The following is an 11483-nucleotide window of genomic DNA, read 5'->3' as shown; positions in this document are numbered from 1 at the left end:
CGTAGAGCACAGTTCTGAGGGTTTGTGCCAGAAGAGGCAAGGGACTCCAACTTCAGACCTTGGCGCCCCCCAGAATTTGTCGCCCTGGGCCATCGCCCCATCACGCCCCCCCCCCCCCTAAAGCCGGCACTGTTTGTATTGACAGTACTTATAGTTTCCTACGCGCGCTTATTACTTACGTTCTGAGTCAAAGGGCTAACCTTTGACTCAGAACAAGCATTCGTTTATCACACAAACGCCTGCCCCACGCAGGGAACGATCCCGCAGCACGTCGCGCAGTGAGGCGAGGTGTTTCCAAGCACTCTGTTACCGAAAACCATTAAAAAAATCTAGGGATATTGTATTTATTTGCAGGTAACAATAAAGCTTTAAATAAATTAGCCTGTTTGAAAACGTGACGTTTTTGTTCTTCTAACTAGAATGAAATAAAGAATTTACAGCGCCATCTAGCGTCGAGTAGTTGAACTAGTTGCAAATCTGTCAAAGGGAGAACGCATTATGAATAAAAAAACAAAACCTAGCAAAGGGAAAGTAACTTAAAATTTAAGTAAAATATTACTTTTAATTCTATACTTTTGTAATTATTTTGAGGAGCTCGTGGCTAAGCTATAACCGCATGAGGGATTCGATCACAGGTTAAGCTATGCTTGACGCGGTTGGTCTGTGGATGGGTGACCATCTTTGTCCTAACGAGTTCCTCCGTGTTTCGGAAGGCACGTTAAATTGTGGGTCCCGGCTGTTATTCCTACATCTTTAACAGTCGTTACAGATAGTCAGAAGCTGAAAAAGTCTGACAGCCGGTCTAACCAAGGGGTATCGTGTTGCCCAGGTAACTGGGTTGAGGAGGTCAGATAGGCGGTCGCTCCTTGTAAAACACTGGTACTTAGCTGAAACCGGTTGGACTGGTAGCCGACCCCAACATATGTAGTTGGGAAAAGGCTAGGCAGATGAATTTTGTAATTATTTTCTTCGTTTTGTTACTTATTTCTATTGATATTTTGTTTATTTTTTTCTCGCAGTTCCTGGATTTTCTAAATCTTTTCCGTGTAAGTATGTGTGTTGCTGCTCTGGCTGCATTACCACAAAAGCGTACGAAGCACCTCCCTCCACATATTATTTTCTATTTTACTCTATCTTACAACAATCATCGAATGTCAATAATAAATAAAACAACATGAATAACTTTTAATATATATTAAACCATCTCTGGATGTCTTTTCATGATATGATACTTCAAGCTAGTTTGCTGCACGAAGGCATCCTGACAGACGCTACACACATGCCTCCTCTCATCCAAGTGCATCATTATATGCGTCCTCAAATTCTTCTTCCATTTAAAAGCCTTCTCACAAATCTCACACTTATGAACCCTTAAAGACGAATGCTTAATTGCATGTTGGGCTAAATTCGCCGCAGAATTGAACTTCATCGGACAATGTTCACACGCAAACGACTTCTCCCCCATATGATGATATTTTTGATGTCTTAAAACTTGGAAAGGGTATGCGAACTTTTTGCCGCAAGCATTGCATGTTGGGGCAGGGATCCCGTGTTCCTTCTCCAAATGAAATGCTCTGACATGGCCGGGGACTTTGATAGGGCACAGGTAACAGGAACGGAGTTTTGGCCGCAAACGCAAATGCACGTGCCTGTAGTGTTGTACGACGCTGCCTAATGATTTATATGATCGCTTGCACGTTGTACACGTGTATTTTTTTGCTCCATCCTCTTCTGTTTCTAAAGTGTAGTAGGTAGCCTGTTTTGTGCTTTCTGTAACAAGAGATAAGTATTTTAGTGGATGTTTTATTTCTAAGCATGGATTGGTATGGACAAGGCAAATTGTTAATGATACATGTGAGTTACACATTTTATGCAAACTCCTAATTAGGTAATATAAGACTTCACTGACAAACGGTCAAGGAAAACATCGTGAGGAAACCTGGATTTCAAATATTGGAATTTGATAATTTTGATATCGCCCGCAGAAAGCTAGCGTGGTGATCAAGGCTCAAAAACCTTTCCTTTACGAGAAGAGGCCTGTCCCTCCTCCTTACCCTCCTACCTATAATCCGGTAAGTATTATAAGCATGCAATCGACTTTATTTTTCCTTTTTAAAGTGAAACTTCTTTATTACCGAAAAAAAATTACCGTCACGCATCACATTTTTTTTCATCTTAAATAAAAAGTATAAATATGAGAGCCGTGCCTCGAGCGGGGTCGAGGCGCCATCTTTATTTTTTTTAGAAGTCGGTTGTCAATGATATTTTGGCGGCAGATTGTTACTTTCGAGTTTCGAATGGGTAATCTTCAAATGCCCCGTTTGAATTGACCTAAACGGAAATTCCTTTACCTTTACCTGAATGAAAACCCACCCATATTATTTCCTTTGCCCTTTGTATACCGGGGCCGTGGTAGTACCTCTCATACAACCCTGCTAATCCGGGATAATCACCAGTTACTTTATTTATATACCAACGTATTTTTTTAGCTCGGAAAGGATTCGAACTTGAGCCTCATTGTTCGACGACAGTCGCTTAACAAGCTCGGCCACCGACCAAGGTTACTTCTTCAGGTACATAATAAAGATACAATAACACAGGTTGAAGGAGCTCGTGGCTAAGCTATGACCACAAAACAAACTAGGTTGAGTAGGTCAGATAGGCAGTCACTCAAAATACTGGTTAGAATGGAAGCCAACCCCAACATAGTTGGGCTAGATGAGGGGCTAGGATGATGATCTTGTCTAATTAACGTTAACAGTTAGTCGGATATATATGATCTCTCACACTTCTAGAAAAACAATTTCGCAATATGTTCTCCGTGTAATATTTTATAAAAGAATAAGTATTATTCTTAAAATTAATGAAAAATACTCGTATTTAATTTAACTGTCTGACGTATTTAATGAATGCCTTTAATTTTTGCGGGACAAAATAACGAATACGTATCCAATATTTTTTTATTATTTACGAAATTTCGATAAACGTCGTATCAAAAAAAGAAAACATCATTATTATTACAAATAATTTAATTTCAAGGATAAAATCATACGTCAACACCCGGATGATTTCTTCCGATATGTTGTTTTAAAGTAGATTTCTGAATAAAGGCCTTTTCGCACACACAGCAAGCAAACTTCTTCTCCCCAGTATGTATTTTGACGTGATCCTTCAAATTATTCTCCCAACGAAACATTTTACCACAGATACTACATTTAAACCTCTTTTCTTCCGAATGTGTTGCCATATGCAATTTTAAAGTTAAGTTGTCAAAGAAGCTTTTGTCGCAAACCTGGCAGCACACCTTCTTTTCTCCCATATGAACTTTTCTTTGGTGTTGTAAAACGTTGCAAGGGAACCGGAACTTTTTGTTGCAAACTCCACAGGTTGGAGCGGGTATACCGTGTTTTTTTTCTAAATGCTTAGCCCTTAAGTAACCCGGTATTCTTTCGTCGCATTTCGGACATTTTCTGTCTTTGGGACGTCTCTTTAGATGCACGAATCGATAGTGTTGCGACACTAAAGGCTGTGATGCGTACGATTTGGCGCAAATGTTGCATTTGTAAGAGTTCTGTGTAACTGTGTAGTACGATGTGGCCCCTAAAAAGAAAAATGGATCTTTATTTTTTTGTCTCGTTCAGATGAAAAAAAACAGGGTCTCTGGATGCCCTGAAAACCTCAGCTTTTCTCCAGCTTATTTATCTGTCTAGCCAACCAAGTTGTACCAATAAGATTAATTATATATCGGAATCCTCGTGAATAAGCCATTTATGTATAGATATAATCATGATAATAGTTTGAATAAAACACAAAATAAAGGTAAGTTTACAATAACTGTTTATTTATATATTTTCAAAATAAAAATCAGTGTATTTACAACTAAATAGATGCACCGTAAGAATAATAAAATAATATTATTATGTAACACAACTGTACCAACCTAACAATACATGGCTGAATACATAAATATCTTTGCCTAATTAAAGCAGCTATATAAAAAATGTATAGATGGCGGGAAAAATATAAAATATAATCTGTTTTTTACAAGACAGCCCAAAACTGCAGTACCTATGTTTATTTAGATTCACTTTGATTACCTAACCCGATTCTTTAGGAATCGTTAGAATCTTTCGCATGACAATAGTTTAATTTTGGATAAATAAAAGCCATTGAAATAAGCGCTGTCGTGTTTAAATTTATAACATATTTATTTGCATGTTTACATAAATGTAAATCAAATATTTTTATTTTACATTATATTTGACTGATAAAAATGGAGAAATAAATTTATGAACATACTTTGTTCTCCATTTTTGTGTCCTTTTAAAAATAAAAATTAAATTTAAACGACTCAGGGTAGTGTTTATTTGTTTTTAAATATAATTGAATACAAAATAAAAACACCATGTCCAGTCAATTTTTTCGCCGTTTCTTCTTCTCAGCTAGAGAAGTTATGAAAGGCGATTATGTTTTTTTTTTGAAGTTCCGATAGTGCTACTTTGTAGCGTTTTTCGAATAAATTAATTCTGATCTGATTTTCCACAGCAAAATTTGACTCAATGTAGTTCCTTATCAAGTTTTAAGATCACTTAGGATTTTAACCAACAAATCAAAATGCATTTAAGGGCTATATTACACGATAACTGCCCCTAGAATAGCCAGAAACTAAAATTCTTGCATTATTCGACTTTAAAAATTGACCTCCGGATGATATTTCGTCATATGATAATTCAAAGAAGCTTTCTGAACGAAAGCCTGCCCGCAGACCGTACAAACTTTTCTTCGATCACCTGTATGTATCCGTTCGTGTAAATCTAACGTGGTCTTCCTTAAAAATGACTTTCTACAGAACCTGCAGTGATAATCTTTAACGGTTTTATGTTTAAATTTGTGTTTATACATACCTTCGAAGCTAAACGACTCGTACTCGCAAAATTCACATTTATAAATCTCGCCTAACATGTGGAAATTGTTAATATGCTTTCTTAACTGAACTTTCGTATTGAAAATTCCCTTACAAGCTTTGCATTTGAATCTGTCGTCGATGTTATGTATTTCTAACTTGTGTACGGTTAGGGGGGCCGGCGTCATGAATTCTTTCAAACAGATTGGACATGAAAACCTAGGTATTTTGTAATGTTTCGTCTTGACATGGAATCTTAATGAGAAATATTTGTCGTATTTTTTGTCGCATCTCGAACATTGGTATATGTCGCCCTGCTGAGTGTAATCTTCGTCCATTAGATGAAATTTCGGCACCACTTTCCGGCCTGGTGACAGAAAAATATATTCTTTAATATTTTTATAAATTATATATCTATTATTTATTTTCGCAAGGCACGTTAAAGTGTGGGTAGAGGCTGTAATTCATATACCTTTGACAGTCGTTACGGATAGTCAGACGCTAGAAAGTCTGACAACCACTGTAACTTAGGAGTATCGTGTTGCCCAGGTAACTGGGTTGAGGAGGTCAGATAGGCAGTCACTCCTTGTAAAACATTTAGCTGAATCCGGTTAGACTGGTAGCCGACCCCAAAATAGTTGGGAAAAGGCTAAGACCAGTAAGCCACGTTTGGACTGAATGACAAACTTTTTAAACGCTTTTTATATTTTTATTTAACCCACAAATAGATTACAGTTCAGAATCATGACGTGGCTGTAAAACCGACACCTTTGCTTCAAAATGGCCGTCAAAAAGTTAGCGAAGTTAATAATTGGTGCCGAAATTAAAATCTATTTTATTTTTCTCTCTAATGGACGGATTACAAACATTCCAAGGCTGAATTTTCAATAGGGAAGCGCAACGACCAATGAATTGAACTAATACAAAGGCTATTTTATGCTTTTTACTGTGCGAGCTTCGCACCGCCGGCGGAAAAGCAGCTATTTATATATTATAGTGATATATATATAGTAGTATTATATATCAACATCACAATCAACTACTAAGGCAATCATAGTATACTAATATTAGCCGACACGCAAAACGTTTCTTTATCATATATAAAACTAGCTGACCCAGCAAACGTTGTTTTGCCGAATATATTTTTTTCTAGTTGTATGTATTTTTAATGACACATAAAAAAAAACAAACATTTTCGTTCAAAAAATAAAATATATTTTTTTAGTGTGGGCAACCCTTATCACTTAGGGGTGTGAAAAATAGATGGCCGATTCTCAGACCTACTGAATACGCATATAAAATTTGGTATAAGTCAGTTAAGTCGTTTCGGAGGAGTACGGTAACTATAATCGTGACACGGGAATTTTATATATTAGAAGATAGGAGTTGCTCAATTAAATACTTATCAAAGGGGTGTGAAAAATTAATAGTAGCCTATTCTTGGCCGTACCAAAGAAGTATAATTATATTATTCAATAAAATCGGTCAATCCTAGACTATAAAGAGGAAATCTTTGTGAAGTTGTAGGAGTTTCTCTCAGGATACTCTAAACCGACTTTAATCATAATAATGATAATCCACGGCTTTCACACAACGCCATCTAGTATCAAACTAAGCAAAGCTTGTATTTTGAATACTAGACAACTGATAAACATACTTTATACTTCTAATTACATATAAAATATAGATAAATTACACCTAGACACAGGACAAATGATCTTGCTGATCACACAACAAATTGTCCTGAGTGGAAACATACAAAAGCGGCGAATACTCAAAAATAGGGGTGTTATAAGTTTGATGTGTCTGTCTGATTGAGGCAGACGTGGTTTGTAGCTATCGAGGGATTTAGCGGTTTCAATTTAGTCTTGAAAAATAACAGAATGTCTGCAACTATACTCGAGTGGGGACACAAATGAAAGTGCACTGAAAATATAATATTGATGAATTAATCAAAAGAGTTCTTAGCTTCGTTGGACGAGAAAATTTGTGGGAAATTGGAATATGATATGGAACCCAGGCAATTATTGTATGGTAGAGAAAAAGATTAACCATAGAGTTTCTTGCTCGTTCTTCTCCATCTACCTTCCAAACGAGCGGTAGCTTCAATAGGAGACTGACCGGCAGACTGACACTAGATAATATTGTTTATATAAATTGTTTGACGTTGACCTTGACTTTGACTTGTGGAAATCCGATTGTTAAAATGAGAGTATCAATTCCTACATCTCAATGTTTACAATTCTACTAAAGATGATTTTTCATGTGGAGGTCTCAATTATTATCATTTAAGTTTCTAAATTACCCTGTTACTATATTTTAGTTCGACTCGCTCTCCCGCCGCTTCAGCTCATGATTAAGGACTCCGGTTGGGTCCGAAACTAGTCGGGCACTCCCGATAAAACGCGCGAGTAAACCGTTACATCATTTAATAATACATAGTAAATGTTATTTGCTTACCTTTCTTCTTCCCCTGTTCATCTTCTAGAGAGTCCTGTTTCTCCTTCCGCGGTCTGCCGACTGCTCGGCAACCCTTCTTATCAGTCTTTTTCGATTTCTTCTTCTTTTTCGTGCTTTCAACTACTTGTGTGTGATCTGATTGTAAAGAAGGTAAGTATAATGAGTATTTATGTTTTCTTTCACGGGATAATTTTATGGAATGATTCTTTTCTACATCATTCATTTTTAAAGGAGTAAACGGGTGATTGATTTTGAATGATAAGTATTGATAAACTTTTAAATATTTTGTATTCTATTTTTCTGAAAACTTACTTAATTTATTCTAAAACTAGCTATACAGCCAGGGAATTTGTGGCTTAGTTATTTTCTTATACACAAATAAAAAAAATGCAGAGTTTGAAAAATAGATGATTCTCAGACTTGCCCACGATGCAAACAAAATTTGAAAAAGAGAGGAGTTTAACTACTAAAAATGAGACACGAGAACTTTATTACTGTTTTTGCTTTGTCTGTTCGAGATTCTTTTTTATTGAATTATTACAAAAAAACTAGCCAATTAAATTCTAAGAAGCAGTCGGGTATAAATACGTACCATCTTCATAATGCATGTCCAGAGAGTCTTCAAATTCGTCGTTGTCGTCCTGTGAGCTTTCTTTTTTAAATTCCTCTGTTAAAAAGAAAACATTACTTCAGTACACATTACGAAATGTTGAGGAGCTCGTGGCTAAGCTAAAACCGAATAAGTGATTCGATCACAGGTTAAGATATGCTTGACGCGGTTGGTCTGTAGATGGGTGACCATCTTTATCATAACGAGTTCCTCCGTGTTTCGGAAGGCACGTTAAATTGTGGGTCCCGGCTGTTATTCCTATATCTTTGACAGTCGTTACAGGTAGTCAGAAGCTTGAAAGTCTGACAACCAGTCTAACCAAGGGGTATTGGGAAAAAGGCTAGGCCGATGATGAGTACACATTACGAAACTAAATCAATGAAGGGATCAGTCTTTTTTTTTTAAATGAAACTCCCTTACACACATACACACCTAGACACAGACAGACCCAGACAAGCACTCGTGGATTACACAATTAATGCTCGTCTTACACGGGGATCGAACCCGCGGCACGACGCGAATTGTGTTTTCCTCCTTCACTAGTGTCAGTTAAGAAAGTAATAACTTTGGTACTTTGCCTGCATTGGGATCGAACCTAACATTCATGCATACAAATCTATACATACACCTGCAAAGCCACCATGTCTTTAATAAATACATGTTTTAGTACTTTTAGTAGAAAAATATAATAAAACTCACCATCAGCATCTGTAAATGTATCCGGTTCATCTTTAACTCCGACCACAACTGGTTCCGTTGCTGAAAAAAATAAAAAAATAATGAATAAATTAAAAAAAAACTAAAATCCCACTTTTCTAAATATCCATTCAAATTTGGTCAAAATTGGTATAGTAGTTTTTATAGTCGTAAATGCCATTGTCATCGGGTTTGAAGCTACCCTGTAAATTTCAGCCTGCTAGCTTTTTGAGCAGAACAGCAAACAAACGAAAGAAGTAGGTGAGTATAAAAATGTGAGAATATATTGTAGTAATAATCTACTAGATGGCCCAGAAAACATTGTTTTGCCTAGGTTTATAAAATGTGTCTTTACTCTTTGTGCACGTGACTTGAATATTTGCGAAACCACCGCGAGGAGGAGGCGCTGGAAAGTGAACAACATACCTTTGAACACATTCCTGTCGTACATATCTCGGAACCTCTCCTCACAGGCCAGCACCTGCTTCCGGAAATCTGTAGCATCCCGCAGACGGCATATACAGCCATCGCATATTGTGTATGTAGCCGTACAGAGCAAGCCCTCTATGGGCTCAAGCTGGAAAAAAATAATAACCGATTAAAAAATCTAAAAACCAACATTTTTTATTGCCCTATAAAATAAGAACTCTATGTAAAATTGGAAGTCACTCCATTCAAATTTTATCAAAATCTGTTCAGCCATTTAAATAGTTTTAAATTGTAATGTCACCAGTTTTGAAGTAACCCTAAAATTTTCAGCTTGCTAGCTTATCGGGAATGGCCTCAAAATTGAGCTGCGAAAAACCAACCTTAACAACAAACAAGCAAGAAAAGTGAGTGTACAAAAACGTGGGTATTGTTTAAATAATTAACAAATATTAATAAATAATGGTAATTGAAATTGCTGTAGTGAATCCCACAATCATCTTCTGAAGGGAGTTGGGATGGCTGGACTGACAGCCTCCCAAAGCCACCTGACGCACAATGGGCCGACTTGGAGCCTACGTGCGGAAAAAGGAGCCCATCACCAGTAACCACCAGTTGCTGTAGTGAACCTGGTGGTGGTGAGCACAAGGTGTCATGTTCAATCTCAATGCAAATGCAATGCAGAATAAGTATGATAGTTATTTATATACTAACTTAAAATCTATACTAATATATAAAGCTGAAGAGTTTGTTTGTTTGAACGCGCTAATCTCAGGAACTACTGGTCCAAATTGAAAAAAATCTTTAATTTGTGTTGAATAGACCATTCATCGAGGAAGGCTTTAGGCTATAAACCATCACGCTGCGACTAATAGGAGCGAAGATACAATGGTAAATGTGAAAAAATTGGGCAGGTATAAATCATAACTTATATCTTCTACCCACGCCATGGGGACGAAGTCGCGGGCAACAGCTAGTATAATATAAGGGAAGGGGCCTCTGCCTTGCAATGGGATGTATATAGACTGGTCATAATTAGTTTAATAAATTCTTCATGTCTGTTCTCCCATAGAGCAGAGGTGAATGATCCCTAGTAGATGCCCCATCACATTGTAGATTAAAGTTCTCAAGAGGGCTTCTGTGCGTTGGACCTGTGTCCCCGTTCATGCCTTTAAAAAGGACCGGGTCTCTTCTCATGAAGTTAACCCGTGAATGAAAAGAGGTTAATAAATATTTGTATGTTACTCAAAAATATCCAGTTCTTTCTTTCATTTATCTTAGGTCTCTTTGAAATATAGTAGCTCTTAGCTTAAAGAAGAGGTAAGTCACGTGTTTTAGGCTACAGGCTGAGTCCAAAACTATTTCATCTTGTAATATATATGGTATTCTAGCAATATCTTTCTTACTTATATTTTCTTATATAAGGCTACAGATTTATATTAGCTTTGTGATGAAAATCATTCACAGGTCAATTGGGGTAACTTCAATATTTAATGTTCTGAAGCTAATAATAAACAGTTGAGATCTTACTGTATGACAGACCAAATCGGGATTTCTTTATACAACTAATGAAAAACCCATTCTTCATATTTTTAACGCAAATTTTGAGTAAGTTTATCTATCAACTAATAGGTCATAAATTCGAAAATTAAAGTTATGTATATACATGAAACTTACGCTAATATCAAAACAGTTCTTCAACATATCCGAATATATTTCTTCAAAATCAGAATTTTTACACGGCATCGACAGATTTTTAAATTTTCCCTCACTATGACAACAGCGACAAAGATCGCTCTCCAATTTCCAACTATCATTCGACATGTTAAACGTTCAACAACAAAAATATCTTGATATATAAACTTTTGATAATAATAAACTTAAACAAATAAACAACAGTGTTTCATGCTTGTTTTTTAATAATATTTAGCTCACTATGAACGCAAATAACTTAAACTTGTCATTTTATTATCCGCCATGTTTACACTTTACTGTTTAGCCACAGAGTAAACAGAAGCCACAGAAGATACATTTTTATAGAAAACGAGCTGACTCTGCAAACGTTGTTATGCATGTAAATTTTTTAATTAATTTCTGGTGTAGGACACAGAAATCTAAAAGGAAGCAGACTAAACATACATTTTACAAACACATAAACATAAGTAAGCTAATACCTCCATCTACAAGTACTTGTGGAATAAACCGGGGACTTATTTAGGATTGCGAAATATTAAATCTATTATATATTAATTATCATTGTTGACATATTGGGTAAATGCATTTATTGTGAGTGCATATGATTAATAATTACTGCAAAAGGCAACACATCAAGGCACACTAGGTACATACATGTTTGTATACTAGCTTCACATATTTTGCTAATGTTTG

The 11483-nt window shown here is 36.2% G+C and overlaps 1 protein-coding gene across 4 annotated transcripts; it reads right to left on the bottom strand.

The window, feature by feature from the left end:
* Positions 1-1179: 1179 nt before the first annotated feature.
* On the bottom strand, positions 1180-11113 carry LOC113505471 (zinc finger protein 501-like). Of its 4 annotated transcripts, XM_026888191.1 has the most exons (8): positions 10773-11112; positions 9096-9246; positions 8673-8732; positions 7956-8030; positions 7364-7498; positions 4905-5270; positions 3053-3600; positions 1652-1770 (listed from the first exon to the last, which is right to left on the bottom strand). In XM_026888191.1, exons 1-8 carry the CDS (start codon positions 10917-10919, stop codon positions 1738-1740), a joined length of 1515 nt encoding a protein of 504 aa, XP_026743992.1. In that variant the 5' UTR covers positions 10920-11112; the 3' UTR covers positions 1652-1737. The 4 variants fall into 4 exon arrangements, with proteins under 4 accessions (XP_026743995.1, XP_026743992.1, XP_026743994.1 ...); XM_026888193.1 differs by lacking the exon at positions 4905-5270 and having other exon boundaries at positions 10773-11113; XM_026888194.1 differs by lacking the exons at positions 3053-3600; positions 4905-5270 and having other exon boundaries at positions 1180-1770.
* Between the last annotated feature and the right edge of the window lie 370 nt (positions 11114-11483).

This window comes from Trichoplusia ni, chromosome 26 (assembly GCF_003590095.1).
Source record: "Trichoplusia ni isolate ovarian cell line Hi5 chromosome 26, tn1, whole genome shotgun sequence".
Lineage (NCBI taxonomy): Eukaryota > Metazoa > Arthropoda > Insecta > Lepidoptera > Noctuidae > Trichoplusia > Trichoplusia ni.
This window is presented reverse-complemented; position numbering and strand designations above follow the sequence as displayed.

What these genes read in the sequence shown, in the direction of transcription:
- LOC113505471 (XM_026888191.1), bottom strand. Translation starts at nt 10,919, where the DNA reads ATGTCGAATGATAGTTGGAAATTGGAGAGCGATCTTTGTCGCTGTTGT. An exon ending in TACATTTACAGATGCTGATG is followed by an intron (nt 8,031 to 8,672) that starts GTGAGTTTTATT and finishes TCTTTTTAACAG; the next exon opens with AGGAATTTAAAAAAGAAAGC. An exon ending in GGACATGCATTATGAAGATG is followed by an intron (nt 7,499 to 7,955) that starts GTACGTATTTAT and finishes CTTTACAATCAG; the next exon opens with ATCACACACAAGTAGTTGAA.